The following is a 26790-nucleotide window of genomic DNA, read 5'->3' on the forward strand; positions in this document are numbered from 1 at the left end:
TGTGTCTGAAGGGCGAGCTGAATGACAGTGCTGACAGCTGTGTCTGTGGTGTGTGGAGGAGAGCTCCAGCGGAGTGGCTCCTCTCGTGAGAGCGCAGGCCCTGCATGGACATGAACATACGGCTGCACATGCTGCACGGATGCCCAGGAACCACTCGCTCCTGCTCCTGCTCCTGCTCCTGCTGCTCCTGCTCCTGCGGCTCGACCATCATCTCCGTTCCACGGCCACCGGCTCCTCCGTCTCCATGGTGACGTCAGCCGGTGATGCAGCAGTCTCCAGTGGGTCAGCGTCCACGGCAACCACATCCTCCACATCGCCGTTGGTGACTGCGTCCATGGGAACAGGCATCTCTGCTGCTTCCTGCTGCCAGAGGAAACCACTGATGAAGGACCGAATCTGATTCTCATTACTGTAATATATCTAAAATAATACATATTAGAATGATTTCTGAGACTGGAGAAATGATGCTGAAAATACAGTTCTGTTCACAGGATTAAATTACATTTTACAGTGTATTCACATAGAAAACAGCTATTTATATATTAATAACATTTCACAATTTTTCAGTATGTTCAAATCACATAAATGCAGCTCTGGTGAGCAGAAGACACTATTTTAAAAAACATGTTTCTTTTTTTGTGGTGAAACAACCAAACTAGTCATGTTCTGCACATATTTAAGGTTCCTGGGCTTTATTAATCCTGATAAATCTCACTGATATATGATATTTCTCTGGGTTTGGAGGTGATCTTGGGCTCTGGACTGAAGCACAGATGATCTGGGTTTGATTACGGCCATTAAAGCGCTCTGAGGCTGTGAGCTCTATCGGGACATCCCTTTTCTTTATTTAGAAATGTGTTTCTGAGACATCTGCTGCTTTACAGCCGCAGGAAACTCAGCATCTCAGAGAGAGATCTGACCCCGCACTTCAGACGGGTGTATGAGACGCTCCTGCACCCTCGGCCAATCAGACGCACATTTAGAATATTTCTTTTTTGAGTATTTCTGTGCAAAATGCACCACTGTGATGCAAGAGTGACAGATTTATCTTTTCAGCCCGTTCTTGAATCATTATATTGATCAGACTGATATTTAAACTTTGTGATTACAAAGTAGATTTTTTTGTTTGACACAATAACCAAACAAATGCTCATGATAACTAGACACCACATCAGTGAGGTCATATTACTATTTTAAACATGTAACATTGCATAACTGATTCAAAACGATGATAAAAGAAAGAGTGCACAATAGTATAAGGTTTCCAACTGGAATTCAACTGATGAAAGTAGAGAATTGTGTTATTTCTAGGACTGATGGCATCCATACTGGTTTACATTCTGTATCTGTATTCACATTAAAGGTTTTTGTTTAATTGCAAGGATGATGCCAGTTTAGGTCATTGTTCTGAGAGTTAGTAGATATGTAGTTGCAAATGAATGAGCAATAGTTGACATGTAGTCACAAAGTGGACTTAACACATACTAAAACACTTCATGATGTGAATATTAACCAACATGAATGCAAATGGGTTTCTTAAAATTGTAATAAATTATTGAATTAACTTCACAAAATAATTTAGGGCTTCAGCTGACAAGAAACTTTGGGAATCCCTGGCCATGTGTCTGTCTGAGAGCCGTGAGCGCTGCCCCCTAGTGTCCGGTGCGATCCGCCCCATCTGTGATCCTCGCTGGGCTTCTGCTCAAATCCTCAGGCCTCTCTGCCAGCACTGGCACTCTCTGAGGAATACTAACACTAAGACGCTTACACAACTCTCTCTACGCCAAACCATCAAGACAAACTAACTGGCTTTCTCTTCAGAGAGGGTTGCATCGAGGGTCTCAGGATTCTGGACTCAGACATGTCTAAATGCAGCTCTCTGCAGAAACAGTCCAACTTAGACGCTATGGTTAGTGAGGAAAGTCCTCATTATGAAAACCATTACTCTGTACAAAACGCCACACATTTCTACTATAATACAGATATTGCAACCATGCATTAACTAATTGAAACTAACACTGTACTTTTTAAAATTCATTTGTCACACTGCAGGACTATTTTTGATCAACTACTGTAGATTTCGTTTATTAAATATGGATCCAAGGAATAATCATTCCTGTCTACGTAAATATAAATGTTAACCTGAAATCTTTTGGAGTCTATTGACTGACCTAGAAAGCATTTTAAGGCATCACAGGTGCTCTCCTGACAGAAAGACTGTTGTAAGAGGTTGGTAGCAACATTGTTAGCGTCTAAAAACCAAATTTAGTGCACACTCTAAGGCCACACCACATTCAGAAAAGAGCTTCAGAATAAGAAGAAAATCCTTTATATCAAGTCTTTAATATGCAAAACGTGTAACACAAGGCCGCTAGATTTAATCGCATGACTTTATGACGCGTTCAAGGCTGTCCTCAAGAATGCCCACACAAGGAAATAAAACACTAGAGTTTAAGGAAATGTCATAACTCCGCACTCGTTGTTTCTTCTGCAATTCTCAAGGATTTGCTCTATTTGTCCATTTCATTGAATGTGCAGACTATAGTAGTTTAACCATCCAAACAAGTGAACAAGACACTTAAGTGGAAGAAAAACATGTCCAAACAGCCTGTAAATGCACCTGCTATTAGAAAAGAGCAGAAGAAGAGAGGCCACCTCAGGAAATAAAGGTCTGCATCTAGATATTGTGAACAAATCTATTAAGATCTCAAAAACAGATGAGAAAATGAATGAATCTAAGTCACAGGTGAAGATTTATTAAGCACTCAGACTTTTTAAAAGCCTTTGATGAAGCATGAGGTAACTATGTACGTTCGTACCTTCACGTGTCCCTTCTTGGCCTCCCCGTACTGCACATGCTTTCTCAGGTGGTTGCAGATGGCTCGGAGGGTGGGGTGGACCTCCACGCAGAAGTTACACCTGTAGCCAATGGGAGTCTTACCGGGGGTGCCATCCACCTGTTGGAAGAGACAGTGACAACAGAAGATCAGTAGTGCAATCTAGTTTTGTTCTATCACTTGCAACTATAGTCAATGAAGCTGAAGATTGTTGCCAGTGTTGCCTGCTTGCAATGCACTTGTTTGCTTGTGGTGATCGAGATTAAATCCAAATGCAAAAGCTACACTAAAAAATCTTCTGCTGTTATTCTACTTCCTATGTTCCTACAGCACTCTGATCACTGCTAGAGAAAATCACACAGAATACAGTTTTGAAAGTTAGCCAGGGCCCGTATTTATCAACCCTTTGAGAATTACTCACAAAAACAATGATAGGAATTGACTCGAGAGTAAAAACTATTCTTGGCTCAAAGCTGCACTTAAAGGGGGTCATATGATGCAATTTCAATGTTTCCTTACTCTTTGGAGTGTTACAAGCTCTTTGTGTATGAAGAAGATCTGTATAGTGGCAAAGACTAAAGTCTCAAGTCAAAAGAGATATTCTTTTTCAAAGTTAAGACTCTGCCACGCCCCTTAAAACAGCTTGTTTAAACACGCCCCCACATCTCTACATCACTGTGTGGAAATATTTGCGTAATGTGGCCCAAATGTTGACTGAAAGAAAGAAGGCGTGGTTTCAGTAACACAGTTAGTGTTGAACCAGTCATGTCAGGAGATGTGTGTTTATCTAGGAGAAAGCAAACGCACTTTATATTTGGCCTTCCGTAAGTAGATGCATTTATGAATCTTTAAGATTACTTACAAAATAACAGCAATGGATTTTATGGATGACCGTTTTGTAAATCTTGGAGAGGAGGTCATTCTGACTTTACTATGACAATCTGGCACTTCTGACCCCTTTAAAAATAGTGATCAAGCATCTCAATCATAATTTAAGTGAAGTGTAGGAGTAAATCTTAAGTGTCAGTCTTATATATGATTCACAACACTTTGCTGTGCCCCAAACAGGATTTTGGATGATGACATAGGCATGGACAAATCCCAAAAGTTTCTCAAGAATAAAATGGCACTTTGAGAAGCTTGATGAATACGGGCTTGGGTAATTCAACTGTTATAACCGAATTTTACCCATTAGAAGGTGTTTAAGCTCACCTTATTCTCAGGTTTGGCTTCTGGTGGCTCTGTCGTCCTCTGTTTGCTTTGAAGCTGTTTTCTTCGCTCAAGCCTCATGGCTTTTTTCTGGAAATCCTCATTGTGGTTTATCAGATGGACGCTGAGTTCTGGAAGAGTCAAGAACTTGATTTCACAGTGGGTGCACTGGTAGAGCTCTGTCCCATCTTCTGCGGGGCTCGGAATGGTGATGAAATCCCGTTTGAGTTCCTTGTCGTGGCAGTCGTTGTAATGCATCACCAGCAGCTCCGCCGCGCTGAACGACAGCTTGAAGCATTTCAGGCATTTAAAGGGGAGCCAGTCCACCTCACCTTCAGGTTCCACCTCATCCTTAACTTCAACGACTTCCACCTCTTCCGTAGATGGAGGTTTCTCTGCCTCCTTGGAATAGATCACAGTGAAGTAACGGCCCAGTTTGCTGGAGGGCTGCTTCTTGGGAAAGACTCCTGGGTGGCGCTTTATGTAATGGGAAACGATACTCTTTCTGCTGAACGCCTGGAAGGAGCAGAGTGAACATTTCCTTCTGTCCACTGCAAGCCTTAGCTCTTCGCTCATCGCTGGAGACTCTGCCTCTGATGCCAAGGGCAGCGTCACCTTGTTCGGTTTCTCCGCCACAGTCTTGGATGCTGCCAAGCAATGGGTGTAGTAGGCATCAATGTCATGCCGTTTCTGGTAGTGTGCTGCGAGGCCTTTGCGGATGGGGTTGGTGTAGGAGCAGAGGGCACATTTAAAGACATTGTTCTTCCCTTCGGGCTGTGCTCTGACATTGTTATGCTTGATACGGTAGTGACGAGCAATACCTTTCCGGGTGGAGCAGAAGTATTTGCACAGCTGACATTTAAACAACGCATGCTTGTCGCTCTTCGCAACTTCGGGAAGCTTGAGGTCAAAGTCACAGGCCTCTGAGACTTCGGTCACACTGCTGCTGCTGCATTCAGCAACCAAATCCTCTCTTCTGGCTGGCGACTGGATAGCATTTGCTTTCAACATATCTGTGGCCGACTGGTTATGATATTTCTCATAGTGTATCTTCAGCTTCTCTAAAGTTCCATGTGTGTAAGGACATATCTTGCAGCGGTAAGCACCGTAGCCCTGTCTCTGGGTTTTGGATCGCTCATCCCCCTCATTAACCAGCTCGTTTACATGCTCAACATCATCGGCAAAGTCTTCAGCCGTGACTTTGATGGAAGGATGCCGTTTCTGGTAGTGTGTGAGAACTCCATGGATGCGAGAGTTCACGTAGGGACATTGTCTGCATTTGTAAACAGAGCTAGGGTTGATATCTGCCTCCTGAGCAAAGTCAGCAGCTTTCACTTTCATGCCTGGGTGTTTCTTGCCATAGTGGGTCAGAAGCCCGTGAAGACTGTTGTACTCAGACAAGCATACGGTGCACTGGTAAGGGTTATTTGAAATAGACGATGTGGCAGACAAAGAGAGATTAGCCTGTCGCTCATGTGTTGGGCGGCTGACTTCAACTGCAGCCTCTTCCTCCTGGTTGCTGTTAAATGGACTGGACATGGAAATATGTCCTTTGGGCAGATGTGGGAGCAGCTTTTCAGGTGCTTTGTTTCCTTTGATAATGTCGAGTAGGACAGACTCGTCACCTTTGACGGCCCAAGGGTGCACCACTTGGTAATGGTTAGTAATATCCCAGATGGAGCACGCCTCAAAGGCACAATCTCTGCATTGGTAATGCTTAGTTTCAGAGTTCCCAGCTTGTCTGCTAGTAGAAGTATCAGGACCAGCCCACAGTTTGCTAGCCATGTAGGTGTAGTCGACATTGTGCTCAGGGTGGCGTCTTTGGTAATGCATGAGCAGCCCGCTTGGTTCAGCATGGGAGTATATGCACCACTCACAGTGATAACCAGCCTCCAACACGCCGTCCTGATAAGCCCAGTGTAAGATCGTCATAGCCGTGGCCTTCACTGTAGGATGATCCTTCTTCAAATGCTTCTTCAATGCATACACATAAGGAGATGTGTATACACAGTGTCTACACTTCAAAGATCGCAACGCCCTGGATTTTTCTGCTTCAGTAGCTACAGTTGCAGTGGATGTAGAACTTCCTGCTTGGGACATCTGTGCTCGTTCTCTCTGACTCCTGACCACAGCTGTGTGTCTACGGACGAGGTCGGCATTGGCTTTCACGTCTCTGTGCTTCTTCTGGTAATGAATCAAGACCCCCTTCACAGTCCGGTTCCCGTAGTCGCAGTGCTGGCAGAAGAACAACATTTCAGGTTCCCCTTTGTCGGATGCTCCTTTAGTGCTGGAATTACCTGACCCTTCAATCCCATTATTGTTCAATTGCTTCAGAAATTGTTTAGGAGGTGCGATCTGTAACTCATCCATGAGTTTCAGCAGTCCCGGAGTTGGGGGTGCCTGCTTTATGTACTTTGCCGTCACCTTAATCTCCGGATGTCGCTTTTGATAGTGGACCAGAACACCCACTACAGAGCGGTTGTTGTAGACACAGTGTTTGCAGTAATAAACATCTTCATCCAGAGCTGCAGGTGAGATGACGTTTGAAGACTTGGGGGTGCTCGTCAGGCTGTAGGTTGAATTGTTTGACAACTGTGCCCGGTCAACAGATATGACCCGCATGGTCTTCTGTATGCGGAAGTATGAGGCCTTTTGCTCCGGGTGCTTTTTCTGATAATGGACCAATACTGAGTGCATGTTGGGACTTGAGAAAGAACAGACGTCACAGTCGTAAACCACCACATTACCACCCAGACTTTCTCGAAGACCTTCAGTCTCAGCGTTTGCTTCTGCCGTTTTGCAGATGCTTTTTAAAGCAGGACTGGATGATGATCTGGACCCAGATGAGGTGGGGCTGAAACTCTTGGGCCCAGAATTCAAGATTTCTCTCAGTGTTTGGGATTCAGCAGCACCCTTATGAGGCTGATCGACCATGTAGCTGGAGAAGATCATGGCATTGTTGATCTTCACTGAAGGGTGCATTCTTTGATAATGGGGCATCAGGCTCCGCACATTTGGACTTGTGTAGGAACAGAAACGGCACATATACACCAGATCTGGCTGGTTAAAGTTCAAAACGTTACTTGCTTCTGGATGGTGTGTCATATAATGCTGGTGCAGATCATTAAAGTTGTTATATTCGATGAAACACTCGAGACAACGGAAGACTGCGCTCTGATCCTCTGGGTCCAGGATGTATCTGAAGCTAAACTTGATATAAGGGTGCATCCTCTGGTAGTGTGTGCTGACACTGCGAGCAGACTTGTTTTGGTACTCACAATGTTTACAGTAGAACAGGTTTCCAGGTTCTTCAGTATTGAATTCAGTGTTGTCTTGATATGTCTCTCTGCTATCTTGGCTGCTTTGATCTTGGGCATCTTTAGATTCTAAAGAGGCACTGTAATTGTCTTCATCATCAGAAATGGTGACTTGAACAGGAATGTTTCTTGAGCTAAGTTTGGACTGCAGATTGCGTTTTCTTTTCCCAACACCACGCTCTGTCTGAACACTTCCAGAATTTCTAACAGGAAGGCGCTGAGTGTTGAAAGTGTAGTGCTGACTTCGAGCATCAGAGGATTCTCTCTCTTTGCTTGTTTCTAAATCGATGTGATTTCCATTCTCCTCCATATCGTCATCCATCTCCTCAAGGTTAATCACATCTTCATGCTGTTGGCTTTGACTTATCTTGCTCTGGAGATTGTTTGCAATTTCATCAATCCTTGTCCGTTTTTTGACAGGAGAGAGATCCAAGGGCAAATCGTTGATGGACTTTCGTGCTGTCTTCCCAATAAGATGCTTCTTGGTTGAAAATCCAAGGATTGAGGTCTGAGTTTTCTGAACGAAGCTCAAGGAGCTGTAGGACTCGGACTCAGAATCTTGCTGCTCATTGGACGAGCCCTCTTGACCAGCGACTTGTGTTCCATCACAGTATGAGTGTTTGTGTTGCTGGTGGACACGTAGACCTTTTAGTGTGATGGTGGAAAAGTTACACAGTGAGCACCGATGAGGACCCTGCTGTTCATCGACTGCACTAGATTTTTTCCCATTGATTTTAGAGCTGCCATTTCCTCCGTTTACTGGCACAGAGTGGTCAGACGGACCATCTACACTTTCACTGGTTAAGTCCATAGTGTCCCATTCAGAAGACCCACTGTGACATTGTTTGTGCGCGTCAAGTTTTATTGGGTTGGTGCAAAGAAAGGGGCACTTGTCACATTTATACACCGTAGCTTTGCCAGATAAGTGAATGTTCTCTATGTGACGAGAAATACTACGTCGGTGCATGGTCAAGAAGGAGCAGAAAGGGCACTGGAACCTGTTCATGTGTCTTTTGAATGGAACTCCTTTAGTTTCCAGCAGGTCATTATCCTCTTCTGACAGAAGCAGCTTAGTAGAATCCTCAGCTGACTCTGTGTAATTGGGATCATCCAAGTCACAGAGTTCATCATCTGAACTGCTTCTGGAATCATTAAGCATGCTGGCATCTAGATCCAGGCCAGACCTAGACATATCTGCCATGGTGAAAGTCGATCTCTCTGACAGTATGGAAGATCCTGTGCTGTTGGGTATTTTTGCTGTGAGCTGTGAGTACTGAAAACTTGATATCCCTGAAGTGGTCTTGAGTGATGCATTGCCAGAGGATCCTTTGATTGATGAGGGATTTGCGGAGGAACCTTCATTGCTCGCTAAATCATTCAGGTTTAAATTAGAGGTTGGAGTGCTTCTCCTGGATGAAGCAGAATCAGACTTGCTGGATCCCACACTTCCGTCATGCGTTTTGGGCTGTTGCAAGGATACCATGATCTTCACCATGTTATGGTGTTTCTTCATCATGTGATCGGCTAACTGCTGCCTTAGCGAAGTCTGAAACCCACACCACTCACAGTTAAAGCTTCCTCTTGACTGGGGCTTGATCATAGATTCCAGCACATTACGTTCTACATCCCCTGGCGACTCTTCACATTGTTCTTCGACGGAGGAGGCATCAGAGTCCAAATCCAAAACCTCTGCTCCAACAGGAGGAGCCGAGTGGCCTGGCAGACTTTCTTTATGATGCATTTTTTGGTGTTTCAGAATCCGTGCTCTTTGTGGGGATTTATAAGTGCAATACTGGCAGGAAAAGACCGTTCCTACACCATCGTAAGTCATAGCACTGCAGCTGGCCTGCTTGGAAGTTTTGAGTGATCTTTCATCGCTTGCTTCTCCATGGACCTTCTTGGTGTGTTCACTGAGAAGAGAGCTGGATCTGAAGTACCGCACACAGAACTTGCACTGGAAAAATGGAGTTGACGTTTTGTTTGAAGGTTTTGCTGACTGGTTGTGTTTCATTTTCTTTGAATCGGAGATGTGCCCAAGGTCTTTGTTAAATGGTTTAATACCTGAAACATGAACAGAGAAAGACAAACTATTTCAAACAAGTTTAGCTCTTCTTATGTCGTTTGTATCTTCTGCATCTTCTAATGAAATGTTTAATTATTTCTGAATCACAAATGTTGATATACCTGCTTCCTTTTTCAAAGAGTCGTAATTGTGATTGCTCAAGTCTTCCTCATCCTCTGTTTGGCTGAGCGAGTTTAACGAGTTAGACCTGGATCTTCTGGGTGACCCTTCACCTTCTCCCACTTCTGCGGGCTGCAGGAAGGCTGTGTGGACGTCTTCTACGTGCACCTTGAGCTCATCATTCGACTCTGCACGGAAATCACAGCCATCACACTGCAGCACTTCCATCGCTTAGGACTCCCTGGAAAATTAGGGAAACCTGGTTAGGGACAGAAAGAAAGAAAGGGTGAGAATCAGAGTACAGAAACACAGGCTGTAAACAAACACTTGGAAAGGAAATTTTGGAGCATTGTATTTCACAGCAAGTCGAAAGCAATCTGAAATTCTGAAAAGGCAGAATTCAACAGAAGAATGTTTCTTTTTATTGGCGAGTGGTCAGTCTGCTCCAAGAACAATAGCTGAGGAGGGATTATGGGCTGATTTGTTCCAATTTTTTATTACCCAGGGATAAGCCTCAGCTGGAGCACACCAGTGGGCCTTGGTATTTACATCAGCATGTTCCATCAGATTGCATCAAGCCCTTCTGAAATAAGATTGAGTGAATCCGCAGAGGGATGAGGAACGCTCAGAGTTTCAGAGATGTTGTGCAAATACAAAGGATTATGGGGCGGGCCGTCACTTGGAGGTGGCATTATTGTGTCCTGTGATCTGAGAGCACCCAGCAACGATAGCAATCAATGAGCTGAAACAAAGTATGATTCCAGGCCTGATCAATACTTTTTCATTAATGCTCGCACAGCTGCCAAAATTCAACACTTACACAGGTTTGTCTGTTCACGAATCCCTTCTGTATTTGGGGATATTGCAATATTTAATTAGACTGCACTGAACATTTTATATACCAATAGAACTTCACCATGAAAATCTACAAACTGATCCAGAAATTACAGAGAGTATGTTATGAACACACGACTAGAATAAAACTAATTCAGCACTAACCTTATGTAAACCTTATATCCAAAAATACATATAAAACCACAACTGCCGCTTTTCTCTGTAATACCAAGCAATGGTAAAAGACCACATACAGAAACAGAAAACATGTTTTTCTTTCATCATGGGTCATTCTTTATCTGATCTGTGTGGCAAGGACATGAATCTTAACATGAACTCAACAACAGGAATGCATTTAGCAGTCATACAGCAAGGTACTAACGGTAGATCTGAAAACCATCAACACAAACCAGAGTAAATCTTCAGCCTTGGCTGGACCAGGACAAATTTCTGCAAGAAAAGGCCTCAATGTCACGGCCAGTGTTTAATGGGTTTAGTGCAATGCTACACACTGGAGGAGGCTGTAAACGCTGTAAAAACAAACAAAATAGACTCTACCTGGATCTTAGCCAGTCATTCTAAGAGCACAATACAAACCATTTTTACCGGTTGTGAGGACAAATTGATAGAAAATCAGAGATTAGACTTCTAATTCACAAAGGAACCAAAATACTATCAAGGACCTGCAATCATTATTAAAATGAACTATAGTTATCGTAGAACACTTGCTATAAATATGATGCAAAGTCAATATCCACTAATACATTTCACTTTTCTTATTTTGAACGAATATCATTTCATGCAATTCTAAAGCGAAAAATTTGGTTTCATCAAAAGCCAATAAAACCTTCTACTGATCTAACCAAGGCCATGTGTTTGGGTAAAAAATAATATTGAAGAATATAAGAATCTTTCATGGTGTAATAAGAACCCTAACAGATAAAATGAAGGGTTGCACTTGATTTTGATTGTCAACTTTAGATATTATACCATCAATAGGTACCTTTGTAACTACGTTTCTTAACTGTCATAAGTGTATTGGTAGACTTTAGGTTAGGGTTTGTTGAATAATGTACTTGCAAAGTTGGCCTGCTCGCAGTCTGTTGAATGTCTGTTAGCAGATATTAAGCAGTCTACTAATAATCTAATGACTGCTAGTTTAATTAAAGTCCAGCAAATTATTTAAAGTGGACTATGAAAATTAAGTGTTATCAAATTAAGTCCCATCCTACATTATTGTTGCTTCACCCACCTGATGAAAATACTAAAATTATGGCAATATCACATCATGTCTGGCATACAAAAGGTGCATTGTGAGTTATAGCATCAGTGCTTATGGGTTTAATAAGCGTTAAAAACCCATCAAACTAACAAATGCAATACTTGTACAGACACTAGACTAAAAACTGGTTTTATGGCTGAATGGTTGGAATTCCTGATAGATGAGAAGATCTTGCTTGTTTAGAATAAAGACATCTGAGCTCTCACACCTATGGCTTATCACCTGTTGCCTCAAACAGTAAAAGCAGACACTGGTTTTAACCTTCATTCCCAGTGTGTCCCAGGGCAGGTTCGCCCATTGTCTCTCGAGGTTGTGTTTCAGCTCTGCCCTGATGTGTTCCAGCACTCGAGAGGAACTCAAACTAACACTCATCTCGACAGCCATATCTGACAAACCATGAAGACTGGTAGAGGAGGAAAACACAAATGTAAAAATAGCAGACCTTAAACAACACAAATCGCCCCTAGCAGCCCATCCGGCGGAGCGTCAGACACTTCCAGGCTAATGGGGTGAAATCTGTAAAGCTTTCATGTGCTTGGTGCGTCTCTGACAGCCACTGAGCACCAGATCCTTTGAGCTTCAAGGGCAGCCATTTTAAGAGCAGCAATGTGTGCTGAGGTGTTGAGACAGAGCGTAACATGGACTCCCAGATCTGATCCTCTCGCTGCCACTGGAGAGCAGCTGACAGAGATCTATCTAGCAGATGTAACGCACCCAAAACCTTCCGCCTGCACAGCTCAGCAGAAGCACAGGGAAAAACCTTCTGGCGTGCCAGCCTGAGCTCAGCCTGTCATAGTTTCAACATCTTGGGATATTAAAAAAACATATCACATTTTACATGTGGCAGAAGCTTTTACCCAAAGTAATTCACAGAGCATTCAATGGTGTGCAAATGGGGAATGTACAGAGCTGGGCAAAAGACTTTGCCACATTAGACGCTTCTCAAAAACACTTGGCTATTACACTTGTGGAAACTTCTCCAAGACGTTAGGAGAACCTACCAGCAAACCTATAAATGGTGCACAGGTGTATTTAGGACAAAGCAATGTGTGGATGCACCAAATATCAACATGATAAATAAATAACTCTTACAAGCGGGGCCTAAACTTCTTGAAGTACTGTATCTTGGCGACTGGTTGTTGACTGGAGAAGTTTCCTACTGGCACATTAAAGTAAATGACATGAATATTTTTGTCAAGCATCTTGTATGCCAAAGACTTTAACACAGTATATGAGAATTGCGAGATCTAACAGTTTTCATGTGTACGTTTTTTGCAATTTTTTAAATCTTGCGTTTTTTCCCCATTTACTGTAAAAATTTGTCATGGCAACATGTTTTCCAATACTTCAACTCAAAATATTTTTTCCAAACAAGTTACACAAGATTCAACTATACAAGATACAGTATGTTGAAATGACTTGCTCAGACAATCTGATTATAAACTAAAACTTGAGTTCAATTGCTGCTTTAAAAGTTTTTTTTAGTAACCCACTTCCCTCATCTTTTTTTAAACATGAATAGCCGCTTACATTAATATCTTAATTTCACTGCTGTCAATACTAAATTAAAAGACATTTTGTCACCATGACCCTTAACCAGTCTAACTGTAACTGACTAGTCTTATCTGGTTGACTGCTGACTTGTTGGTTTTGTCCATGCACTCTCACAGGACAGAGTCAAGAGTCTCTCATGTCCTCAAAACGAGCTTAGAGGAACTAAAGCTTCACGAGGGGGTCTAAAAATGCAAAGCATGCCTGGACTTCCCTCTTTCAGAGCTCACAAAACATCTGCAGCCTTGGGCTAAGAATGAGGAAGACCAGAGAGCAATGGGAACAAAAACTTGTCCGACCAGGACACCTGTGAGACCTTTCAATCCCATCGCAAACCAGATTCCAAAGTCTACTGATGTTAGTTAATCACCAACCGGCTGACCTGCCTTATACAGCCTCCTCTATACAGATCCCAGCGCAGCCGCCCCTCTCAAAGACACTCGCAGAATAAGCCAACATTAAGCTGATTAGAAGTAGAAGGGTTTTGTCCTTAACCGTTTGCCCACCATCCCACACAACAGAGGAACAGATGGGGTCATGACTGAAGATTACACTCTCTGCCAATACATTCACATTCTTCATTATATTCACCAGAAACATCTAATCAGCTCTCATGAATGAATAAAGACGCACTTATTAACAACATTTTCAGCAAATTAATTGAGGGTTGATGGTACAAAATGTATTAAATGGTTCAAGACCTTCAAAATAAACAATATATATATATATATATATATATATATATATATATATATATATATTAGTGCTGTCAATCGATTAAAAAAAATTAACTAATTAATCGCACAATTTTTTTAAATTAATCGCGATTAATCGCAATTAAAAGACTGAAACTTTTTGGATATGTAAATGTAAAATGTAAATAATTAATGTAAACTCAAGACAAAGAAACTATTTAAATTCAAAATATGATTGTTTATTGGAATTTTTGTTTAACTTGTAACTAGTGCTGTCAATCGATTAAAAAAAATTAACTAATTAATCGCACAATTTTTTAAAATTGGAATTTTTGTTTAACTTGTAACACAGATTTTCTCATGTAAACAACATACCTGCAATAAACCATCAATATCCTCCAAATTAACTGTTGGCTTGAAAGCCATATTTATTACAGAAATAAAAACACAGGCATGTAAGTACCATTTGAATTTCGAAACAATCAATGCCAATAAAAAACAAAAATGATTTCCATGTTGAATTCTAAGTGGACTGCAAAAAATTTCCAAAGTATAGTCATTGCCAGTGCTTTAAGTGGGCCGGTATGCACCAGTACTCAGTACCGCCACTTCCAAATATAGCTCTTGAGCTTACCGCCACCTCTCTGTGCGCCCAGAACGTGATTGTAGCGTACCGGTACGCTCATTTGGACATCTGTTTTAATAGAGGTTTTAATCTTTTACCTGCACTACCGATTTTCAGAGCGCCCTTCACAATGCAAGCTTCCTAATTCATCCCACCCAGAGCAGAAACTACATTACCCATTCACCCTTAAGTTATACAAGTGAATAGCGCATGTGTCGCTTTTCCCACTGTTAAGTGTCAACAACTCAACGTGGCCGGAGAATGTGTGTGAAACTCGTTGTGAGTTATACTAAAGCAAAATCTTGAGTATTTATTGTCTGATAAACATTAAAAACTGTCTGCGGAGGTTGAGTCATCCTGCAGCCCCCGCCGGCTGCTCATTGGCTGCAGCATCTTTTTTCTAAGTTCTAAACAAATACAGTAGACGGCAAGGCACAAATTTAGATATTCATTTATCTAATTAATCTATAGCCTATGCACAAAGACAATATGATCTTTTTGTTCCCTTTTTGTTTTAAAGCTTGATGAAGAGAGAGAGCGCAAGTTGCTGCAGCTGAGGAGGACAGTGATGCACGCGCACAGGAGTGATTGACAGTTCGCGGCATTGTGTACAAAAAATACTCCGCTACACAATTATTTCGTTTAAGCTTATTAACGTTAGCGTTACAGAAAGGTCTGATTTACGCACTGTTACAGTCATTGTTTTTTTTTTTTTTTTTTTAAACAATGACATTTGAGTTCATGATTTTAATGTTGCTGTTTCTTGTGGCAGACTAAATGAAGAGTAATGTTTCTTGTGGCAGACTGAAGAGTAATCCGGCAGAGTTTTATACTGAAACTTTCCGTCTAAAAGTCCTTCCTTGGTCTTATCCATATTTCTTTGCACGTTGAACACACATAGGCCACAACTGGAAATAAAAAAAACTGCAACCGCGTTAATTGCGTTATTTTTTTTTACGCGTTAAATATTTCAAATTAATCGAATGCGTTAACGCGCTAATTTTGACAGCACTACTTGTAACACAGATTTTCTCATGTAAACAACATACCTGCAATAAACCATCAATATCCTCCAAATTAACTGTTGGCTTGAAAGCCATATTTATTACAGAAATAAAAACACAGGCATGTAAGTACCATTTGAATTTCAAAACAATCAATGCCAATAAAAAACAAAAATGATTTCCATGTTGAATTCTAAGTGGAATGCAAAAAAATTCCAAAGTATAGTCATTGCCAGTGCTTTAAGTGGGCCGGTATGCACCAGTACTCAGTACCGCCACTTCCAAATATAGCTCTTGAGCGTACCGTCACCTCTCCGTGCGCCCAGAACGTGATTGTAGCGTACCGGTTCGCTCATTTGGACATCTGTTTTAATAGAGGTTTTAATCTTTTTGCCGATTTTCAGAGCGCCCTTCACAATGCAAGCTTCCTTATTCATCCCACCCAGAGCAGAAACTACATTACCCATTCACCCTTAAGTTATACAAGTGAACAGCGCATGTGTCGCTTTTCCCACTGTTAAGTGTCAACAACTCAACGTGGCCGGAGAAGGTGTGTGAAACTCGTTGTGAGTTATACTAAAGCAAAATCTTGAGTATTTATTGTCTGATAAACATTAAAAACTGTCTGCGGAGGTTGAGTCGTCCTGCAGCCCCCGCTGGCTGCTCATTGGCTGCAGCATCTTTTTTCTAAGTTCTAAAAAAATACCGTAGGCGGCAAGGCACAAATTTAGATATTCATTTATCTAATTAATCTATAGCCTATGCACAAAGACAATATGATCTTTTTGTCCCCTTTTTGTTTTAAAGCTTGATGAAGAGAGAGAGCGCAAGTTGCTGCAGCTGAGGAGGACAGTGATGCACGCGCACAGGAGTGATTGACAGTTCGCGGCATTGTGTACAAAAAATACTCCGCTACACAATTATTTCGTTATTTCGTTTAAGCTTATTAACGTTAGCGTTACAGAAATGTCTGATTTACGCACTGTTACAGTCATTGTTGTTGTTTTTTTAAACAATGACATTTGAGTTCATGATTTTAATGTTGCTGTTTCTTGTGGCAGACTGAAAGAAGAGTAATGTTTCTTGTGGCAGACTGAAGAGTAATCCGGCAGAGTTTTATACTGAAACTTTCCGTCTAAAAGTCCTTCCTTGGTCTTATCCATATTTATTTGCACGTTGAACACACATAGGCCACAACTGGAAATAAAAAAAACTGCAACCGCGTTAATTGCGTTATTTTTTTTTAACGCGTTAAATATTTCAAATTAATCGAATGCGTTAACGCGCTAATTTTGACAGCACTAATATATATATATATATATATATATATATATATATATATATATATATATATATACATATATTTTCAATTATTTTTTAAGTTCCACTTTTCACGTCCGGGTCATTTTTGACCCGGATACATATGGTGTCCCATGGACCATTCTCACATTTTTTCAGTGATGTAATGTAATGACGTAAAATACTTTTTATTTTATACAAAACCTATTTATGCATCTGTGTCTGCAGTTTAAATGCATCCATGTCTCCTCTGAGAGACATAAACTGTGTAAACACATCTAAATGCCATTTCAGATGCAGATTCCAGAAATGTTTTCTTACGTTGGAATGAAAGATGCTAAATACAGATTAAGTGCTTCTTATTCTTACACAAATATACAAAATGGAAGAAATAGTTAAAACTGAAGACATTCTTGCTACTCAAGCGGTGTATGAACATTTACTTGTTTATCGCAAAATTGCAAAATTCGCTTTTTTGTATATCTCACACACCTTTGGGACTGAATTTTATTGATGAACCACTGCAGCATGAAAAACATATTACTTTTTTCATCTGAAAGTGTATGCAAGTAAAATTAATTTATTTTGTGTGAAAAATTTTCAGAGTAATATTTATGTTGTTTTGATGTTTTGTTAGAAATAAATATGCAAGTTTCATAAATGTGGACTGTTTTGGGCACTCGTGACTTAAGAATTACTGGTTTTATTAGATTATGACAAACATACCCAGAACGAGAAAACAGTATATGATTTTGAGTGCATTATGAGGGTTAAAAACTGATATTTTAATTCCCAGTGGCACTGTTTCCTCAAACACTTCTCTGTCCTTCCACAGTCTGGAGATACAGGAACTGAAGATCTGGTTCTTTCACTTCATGTCTGTGCAGACGGGTGGAACGGGATCTTCAGCGTGCGGTTAGGAGCATGTGCAGATCTCACTGCAGGACCGACCGGTTATATAAGCTTATATAAACCACACGACAGGGTCGATCGACAGATCCAGGGCCAGAGCTGTCAAAACTACTGCTTCTTCAGTTGATGTGGAAAGAGTATGAGCATAAAGACAGCGATCTGAGTTCACTTGGGTTGATTTCCCCCCCAGGAGTGATTGACCAAAAGCAAGAGGTGTAATAGTGTGCAAGGCTGCAGAGGAACACAGGGTAACTTCTGAGAACTGAAGGCCTTTCTCACATCGGCTGATGTTAATGTTCACGAGTTCTTCATCAGGAAAACACTGAATAACAGTGTGCATGCTCTCCGAAAACAGCTCATGTGGACAAGCCAGAGGACTACTGGACAGATGAGACCAAAAGAGCATTTTTTGGTTTATATGAGCAGTGTTCTGTTTGGAGAAAAGAACACACTGCATTCCAGCACAAGAACCTCATCCCATCTGTGGAACATGGTGATGGTAGTACCATGGTTTGGGTCTGTTTATCCCCTCGTAGAGCACGCAAAGCTGCCCGAATAACCCTGGACTGAGGCTCTGTGCGTTCTGAAGCTGGAGAACGCTCCAGAACTCCTTCGATCGCACGGCGCTCCAGATCACGAGAGGCCAGAGAAGAAGAGGAAACGCAGCGAGACGTTCGGTTTCAGTCACGCTAGCCGAAACTTCTCATTACAGCAGGAGAAACAGCTCTGCTAACCTCCAGTTCCTCAAAGCGCTCGGTCATGTGCTGTCCCTCAATAGAGGAAGTCTCAGATGATTCTCATGATAAAGCTCGGCCCGTGCCAAAGACCTGCCAGATGAGATCAGACACACAAACAGTTCCTGTTCTCACTCCAGTTTCCTGATAAACCGGATTGAAAAAAGTGCCACGAGTAACTCATAACGACGACTCCAACCGTGTGCAGCATCACGTCAACAACAGCCTCCGAGAGCCTTCCAGAACCCAGGAGAATATAAGATTCAGCTTCATGGGCTCAGAAATACACACACTACCAGACAAAACTCAAAGGATTTATTTAACCAAAAATTCAGGAAAAATCTGTAATATTATTCTAATGTAAATCATCTGTTTTCTGTGTGAATCTGTGTTAAAGTGTAATTTATTTCTGTGATGCTCCGCTGTATTTCCAGCATCATTCCTCCAGTCTTCAGTGTCACATGATCTTCAGAATAATCAGAATAACTGTGATAAACTACAAACGTTTGGGGTGAAATGAAAGATTATGATTATTTTCAACACTGATAATAATCAGAAATGTTTCTTGAGCAGTAAATCATCATATTATTCTGATTTCTGAAGATCATGTGACACTGAAGACTGGAGGAATGATGCTGGAAATACAGAAATAAATTTTCAGTTTAACACAGATTCACACAGAAAACAGCTGATTTAAATGGTAATAATATTTCACATTATTACTGATTTTACTGTATTTTTCATTAAATAAAGGCATCCTTGGTGAGCAGAAGAGACTAAATCACTTTAAAAAATCCAGACATTTGAGGTTTAATGTTATCATTTTTTGTTCACACTTAACACAATTTAACAAACAAATGCAAAGATCCGAATCTAATACAAGAACACAGAAACTCCGTCTCATTCGACGATCCAAACATGAATCAATACACATCACGTCGACTATTTCCCGACATTCACATCAACAGATGTGAGATCTTCTGGAGTGATGTGCTCATAATCTTCTTCCTCCATCCAAATCATCTGCTTTCATGTTTCAAAGCAAATCCCTTCCAGGAAGCATATGGCAGCAGAAATAGGTCAGCCATTAACAAACCAACATGAAGCTTCAGAGACGCATCCAACACAAGCCCTTCCCAAGGGTCCAGTTAACCCCTTCTGCTCAAACACTAGCTCTGTTCTCCACTCGTCTGTCCATGAGCGAGACAATCAACCTCCCCAGAGACTCCACTCTCTATAAAACACACAGCAATGGACTGAAAGATCAGCAGTGTCCCACCAGAAACAGAAAACAGCACAGCTACGACACAACGGCTCCACAAACTACCAAATATTGGGTAAATATCATTTTAGACATTATTGAGTTGCTCTGTCTCGATCCTCTATGAATCAGTGTTGTGGAATGAATCGTATGAATGATTCAACGACTCATTTCTAAAAACAGCCGATTGTTTCGATCATCAGACTGGGTTCTTCAGCTCTAACACTGAAGATGACTTCAGAGCGGCTGAATGAGTTGGTTTGCGTGAGTCTCCTGTAATCAGGTGATAATCATTCACCTCAGGAGTTGCAACAGAAACCACTTCTTGCTCAACTCTGGAGGAGAGAAGACTGAGAGAAAACACAAACGTCATCGCATCCACAGGCATTCTTTACATGAACGCAGTGTTTTAGGAAACACAACTGTAGAACAGCATTAATAATCTCACATGACACAGGGTCTTAAAAGGGATCTTTCCAAGAAGGACAATTCTGACTTTATTTCTTCAAGAAAAGTCTAAGACTCAGCAGATTTCTAGCACACTTTCACAGCTCTATAACAAAAATATCATCAAAAGTCCAATAGTTATGATCTATGAATTTCTAAAATATATATTTCTTGTATGTTTTTGTATTTTAATTGTTGTAGAAACTATCAGAAATGTTTCTTGAGCAGTAAATGATCATATTATTCTGATTTCTGAAGATCATGTGACACTGAAGACTGGAGGAATGATGCTGAAAATACAGCGGAGCATCACAGAAATAAACTATACTTTAACACAGATTCACACAGAAAACAGATGTTTTACATTACAATAATATTTCACTGTTTTACTGTATTTTTGATAAAATAAAAGCATCTTTGGTGAGCAGCAGCGACAAAATAAATAATAATTAAAAAATCTTAATTATTGCATTTGAGGTTATATATTTTCATCTTGTGTTCGACTGATACAACTTAATTTTGTGGGTTCCAATTATTATTTTAATTATTAATAATTATTTTTACATTTTACTTATACAAAACGACTTATTAATAAAATAAAATGAATTTTAGTTTTATTAAAAAAACAAAAAAAAACAATTAAAAATAGTAAATTATGACCAAAAAAAACAGCAAACAGATCAAAACAGTATAAAAAACGGCTGTATATAATATTAACACTTCATATTTGTATCAAATGATCTGTGTGTACTCTGTTGTAAATCGGGATGTTTCCAGTGCATCTGTGAGCTGCTGTTTCCAGTGAACAGGACACCACAAACCAGGACTATAATCAGAAAACAGGATGTCTACAGTCCTAAAAATAAAGCTTTTTACTGGCATCGATGGTTTCATTGAGAAACTTGAACATCCAGAACCAACAGCTCCAGCGTCTCTAACGCAGCCCAAACACTGAATCAGGCGAGATCTTCTGAAACAAGCGTCTCTAAACCGTCAGCATCTGAGCAGAAAACATCAGCGCCGCTTCAAACCAGATCCACCATTGCACTGAACAATAAACACATTAGCATTTCAACCATTTCCACTCCAGCTGCTCGAACATTTCACCAGATATCACAACGAAACGCCAAGCACTGAATTAAAGAGAAGCATGACTCAAGCAGTGTTTTATTGTAAAACATACTCCGAAAAATCCCTGAAAATCAATGTGTAGTGAGTCTGACCACATGCTTCACATGAAGCCACGATGTGCGTCTGATATCTGCTCTGCGGCGTATCAATTAAAACACGCTCTTTACACTTATGACCAAAGTCTCAGACACAATCTCAGCTCTGCATCACTGAAAGCGTCATTCTTCATCCTCTCTGAGCGTCAGTAATTGCCGGCCTCAGGCGTGGGAACGTTTCGTCTAATGATGATGGATGAAACTCTGGGAGATCCAACATTTAACAAGGTCACGTTTCCACAAGCACTTTAACACCCATCTGATCACCAAACACTCAGATATTTCATTAGCACGTTTGATCACGGGTGTGTAACCTGTATTCTTCATCTCAAACCCAAATCATCTGAAAACACTCATTCTACAGTAATAGAAACTACAGCTCTATCCATATCTTGAGGGTGAAGAGTGAGTGAAGTTACTGAACAAATGCTGATTACAGGATACACACACTATCTGTCATCCGTGGAGCTGTCGTCTGATCACGATCTGTTCAATGCATTTGAAACTTCTCCTTTAAAACTGTGAAGCAGAGAAACCCTACGCATGCTCATGAAGAAACCAGAATCTGAACATGAAGGATGTCAAACACTCAGATCTATAAATAGCAGCACAACATGCCGATGTCCCGTGTCCACATTCACACGCATCGCTCTCCAGAGACTCCACGGCACCCAACCGAACTCCTCCAGTAATATTAACTCACCGACGCGAGCGTCTTCAATATTTGATCAGACCTGGACACTGGCACCTCACACACGGCCGCTGAGGAACACAGACGTCTACAGTGATGCTGAAAATACAGCAGAGCACAACCGAAATAAATTACACTTTAACACAGATTCACACAGAACACTGATGATTTACATTAGAATAATATTTCACTATTTAATAGCATTTTTGAATGCATTGAATCAAATAGATGCAGCTTACGTGAACGGAATAGTTAAAAACATTTAAATCTTAATTACTCATATTAATCATGATAATAAGACGGTTATTGTAGTTTATATGCATCTCTGGTTGAGAAGCACTGCTATAAACCTCCTCTCACCGTCACATTAGACTCAAATAATCTGATAATAACAGCGTGTCTGGATGAGGAGGTTTTTATGTAAGTTTGTGAACTCTTAAATCATGCTCGATCAGCTCTGAGGAGAGGAAAGATCATCGTGTGGTCTCCAGAGTCTCGTTCTGGAGCAGATTTCAGACTGGTCTGTGGTCAGAGGAACCAGCAGAACCCAGACGTCCTCACAAACTCAAAAACACATCCACATACTGTCACATCTGTGCTTCTGCAGTCTGATCACAGTCATCTCCAGAATCCCATTCAACTATAAACACAGTGTTTTAAACTCCACCAATCTACTAGAACAATCTACTGAACGAAAACAGTGTGAAGTCAATGAAGAAAACACTGTGGATTTCTGTTTTTATTGTGTAATAATAACAACAACATCTGTATTATTATTATTAGTGCTGTCAAACGATTAATCACATCCAAAATAAACGTTTATGTTTACATAGTGTGTGTGTGCTGTTATATTATGCACATATAACTACACGTATATATTTTTGAAAATATTTACATGAGTATACTTATATTTGTTATATGTATATTATATAGAAATGTATTTAAATATATAAACATAACATTTCTCTCATGTGTGTGTGTTTACAAACATGCATAATAATTAAATAGACACATATATAATGCAAATAAAAGCTTTTATATTTGGAAGTGATTAATCATTTGTCAGCACTGATTATTACTATTCTACTTCAGTTAAGCAGCGCTAGTTATGAGCCAAAGCAGGTTATGTAAATAATCGCAGCAGAAGCTTATATAAACTATGCTTCTTTAGATAAGACCGAGTGTGTGAGAGACTCCAGCGCATCACGTCAAGAAAGCGTCCACTGAACCATTTCAATTGGCTTTTGTCTCTGTGTCAGGACGCCTGAGGAACAACTTCTGTGTGTTTCGGCCTCGTCCCAGTGAAAGGTCCATTTTATATCTCAGATCACTCGAGCGTCAAACTGGAAGGCCTTCAGCGTCCTGAAAGACTGAAACACAGCACGCTTCTGCTGCAGGACGCTCTCCTCACTAGAGCCTGATCTCAAGATGAGTTAGAGAGGAACGTCTGAGACGGAGCTGGCGTTACGATGGAGAACCAACATCATTACATCACACAACAGAAGACAGGACGGACAGCGAAGAAAGCAGAAGGACGTCTGGAGCCACGGGACGCTTCTCTTTTACTGAAACACTCACTAACAGCAGAATACACGGCTGTAAGTGTGGAGTAAAGTCAACAGGTCCTACATCTACAGCTCTGAACCCTAGAGAGCTCCGTGCTGTCTACATAGGGCTCATATTACCAACATAGACTTGGCTCAGTAGAGTCTGACATTAACATGCTGCTTAGTTAGTGACAGGTAAAACCATCAGTTGTTCTTCTTTAACTGAGGAAGTGATCAGACACGCTTGCTCTGAGATCATACATGCACTGAAAACACTTGTTAAACCCGAAGCCCTGTAAAGAGCCGCTCTTTCTGACGATGCTGTGTATGTAGGGCTGGGAACAGCTCAGGTTTACTCTGTTGACTTCACCCTCATTGCTTCATCATTAAAAATAGATCATGCCTTTGTGTGAATGCATTCGTTTTCTGTGTTCAACATGAGAAAGAGACAATACAGAGCTTCACTGAGAGTCATGAACAGATCTCCACCCATCTACATGATCAATGTTCAATACGACACCACCCGTCGCTGACAGTGTGTGTTCCCTCCAGAGGAGTGTTTTACTGAAACAGAGAGGAACAGACTGGAGCTTCATGAAAGTGGGTCACGCTGAGTTTGAACCAGGACCATCATCATCATCATCATCATCACCGTGTGCTCAACAGTTGCATAAGACGCTTTCAGCTTTTCCAGGTCAGACGCTCGACCAGATCAAAGTCATTACTGAGAAACCACACACATATCCCCTAAAATCCTCCCTGAAACACAGCTGAGACTGTTGGAGGAGGAAGAACTCGAGACAAATGAAATCATCCATAAAACACTACAAGCTGTTTGTTGCATTCTATCAGCAGTGAAAACATGAAGAAGAGTGACCTCCCAGCCTCGATCCACCTGGAGAAGCTGCTGAGAAACACCAGACAGCAGCAGGACACGAGAGAAACCTGTCTGCCCTGACATCAGAGACGGGCCTCCATTTTGAGCTGCTCTGGCCTGCGTCTGTCGCATTGAGAGTGTGTGTGTGTGTGTGTGTGTGTGTGTGGAGCGCTGTCTTTGTCAGCGGGATTTCACAGTGGCCAGAGCGATTGCAGAAGGACACACACACACACACACACACACACACACACAGTCAGAGCCAATGGAGAAACAACCGCCTTCTACCAAAAAAGCTTTGACGGTGTGCAACACTGAACATGACACACACACACACACACACACACACACACACACACGTCAGATTATTACCCTTCAGCCAGACAAGTGCACAAACATTCATCTCACTTCCAGCCGGGAGCTTCAGATCTGCTCCCAAACACACACAGGTGCATAAAGAGAAGTGAAAGAAAAGTTGAGCGTGTGCAAGTTCTTCGGTCTTTGAGCCATGCATGCATTCACTAAAATGAAACTAAACTTAATTTCTGAGTCTGTGAGATCTTCTCCAGAGGAGCGCATGTAGGCCACTCTAGAACATTACAAACGCGATAAACTCAACGTTTTACTCCAAAAGCGATATCGCGGTTTACCGCGGTATAATATATGATCGCGGGGCAAACTTCAGGCAGAATCGCGTGCGAACGAGCGTGAAATGTGAGCCGACGCGCGTCCAGCTCCACGCAGGGGGCAGTGACAGCAGAAGTCCACCTTTGTTCTCCAGACTCCATTTTCTGGAGAAGCCTCGGTGTCATTCTACACCTGCGGCGACAAACACCTGGAGCGCGTCGCGGGAAACGACACGGTGTTATCACGCTACACTGAAACACTCTGCTCACGTCACGGGAGCGTCGCGTCGCGTCGCGTCCGTCTGTGACTGCCTGACTAATGGACGCGGAGCTCCGAATCCGTGCAATGGCTTCCAGAAAGCGTCCGTCACATTGCGTTTCACCGCTCGGACGCGCTCACCGGCGGCGCGACGCGGAGACGCTCCAGCAACGCGTCACTGCACGAGCTCCAATGTGCCCGTTTTTGGAGGATTCGCTCGGTTTGGGCTCCTCTCGGGTCTGGGAAGCATTAAAAGCGCATTTCCAGGTCCGTCTCCACGGATCCCGAGCTCCAGCGCGGTTTATGGAGCGAGGCGAGCTGAGAAACCGAATACTCACGGCTGGATCCTGGATCTTCTGCGAACTTGTTCCCGGTCTAGAGCTGCAGGATGTTCGCCATCTTCCCTCTCGCTTCTCCTCCTCCTTCCTCTTCCTCTTCTTCTTCTTCTTCTTCAGTGCAGCAGCTGCAGATGACCTGAGCTCCGGCTGTCTCTGAATAATGAGCAGCCTCAGAGACAAGGAAGACAATCTGCTCAGCAGGCAACACAAAGAAGTTCTGGAGTCTAGCAAGCACCAGAGGGTGCACAAGAGTTTGCGATGAGACAGAGAGACAGGAGGAAGGTCCACAGAGCCTCTCATGACTCCAGCAGCAGTGGAGCTCAAACATGGAGCCTCACGGCGCTCGCGACGCGTTATCAGGCGGACGCGTCACTCCAGCCCTCGCGCGCGTCTCTCGGGTTCTCCAGCAGCAGGAACCTTTCCTCGGGGTTCGCGGGTCTGGAGCTCATTTTCCAGCGCAGTTTAAACACCACAGTCACGTGATGATGTTTAAGCGTCACTGAGTCCAAATAAATGTTTCTTTATGAATCTCGTGGATGTGTTTGTGTAGATGATGATTTCATCTGGTGTACAATGTTCTCCAGTGATGCTGATAATATCTCATGTTTTAACACATCTGACTACAGGGAACGTTCTCACAATGTTTTTTAAGAGTTAGTGATATTAATCTAAGAAAACAAATATTTAATGGTACGTTAATGTTATTTTTATAAGCTTATACATTCTCTAAATGTTGAGAAAACGTTAATACAACAACGTTTTTTAAGAGTTATATTGATGTTAGGAAAATTTTCTTATTTTATGGAATCTTTTATATGATATAATTGATAAAATCTATAATATTTTATATTAATTATATCACATACATACTCATACATAACATTTGATGTAATTTGTAATTGAATGTTCTCATAATGTTGAGAGAAAACGTGTTATATTTGAGAAAAATATTACGTTTTTTTTTTCAACTTTGTATGAAACATTTTTAAAACAATGTTCTAATCACAACAAGAAAACTAGACATTGTAACGTTCTTAGAA

The 26790-nt window shown here is 41.5% G+C and overlaps 1 protein-coding gene across 3 annotated transcripts; it reads right to left on the reverse strand.

The window, feature by feature from the left end:
- Window positions 1–184: 184 nt before the first annotated feature.
- Window positions 185–25891, reverse strand: LOC113082455 (zinc finger protein 462-like). Of its 3 annotated transcripts, none has more exons than XM_026254092.1 (5): window positions 25751–25891; window positions 9548–9804; window positions 4050–9424; window positions 2820–2957; window positions 185–360 (listed from the first exon to the last, which is right to left on the reverse strand). In XM_026254092.1, exons 2-5 carry the CDS (start codon window positions 9771–9773, stop codon window positions 208–210), a joined length of 5892 nt encoding a protein of 1963 aa, XP_026109877.1. In that variant the 5' UTR covers window positions 9774–9804; window positions 25751–25891; the 3' UTR covers window positions 185–207. The 3 variants fall into 3 exon arrangements, with proteins under 3 accessions (XP_026109877.1, XP_026109875.1, XP_026109876.1); XM_026254090.1 differs by having other exon boundaries at window positions 185–363; XM_026254091.1 differs by having other exon boundaries at window positions 185–363; window positions 9548–9786; window positions 25751–25849.
- Window positions 25892–26790: the final 899 nt, after the last annotated feature.

Source organism: Carassius auratus, unplaced genomic scaffold (assembly GCF_003368295.1).
Source record: "Carassius auratus strain Wakin unplaced genomic scaffold, ASM336829v1 scaf_tig00036137, whole genome shotgun sequence".
NCBI lineage: Eukaryota > Metazoa > Chordata > Actinopteri > Cypriniformes > Cyprinidae > Carassius > Carassius auratus.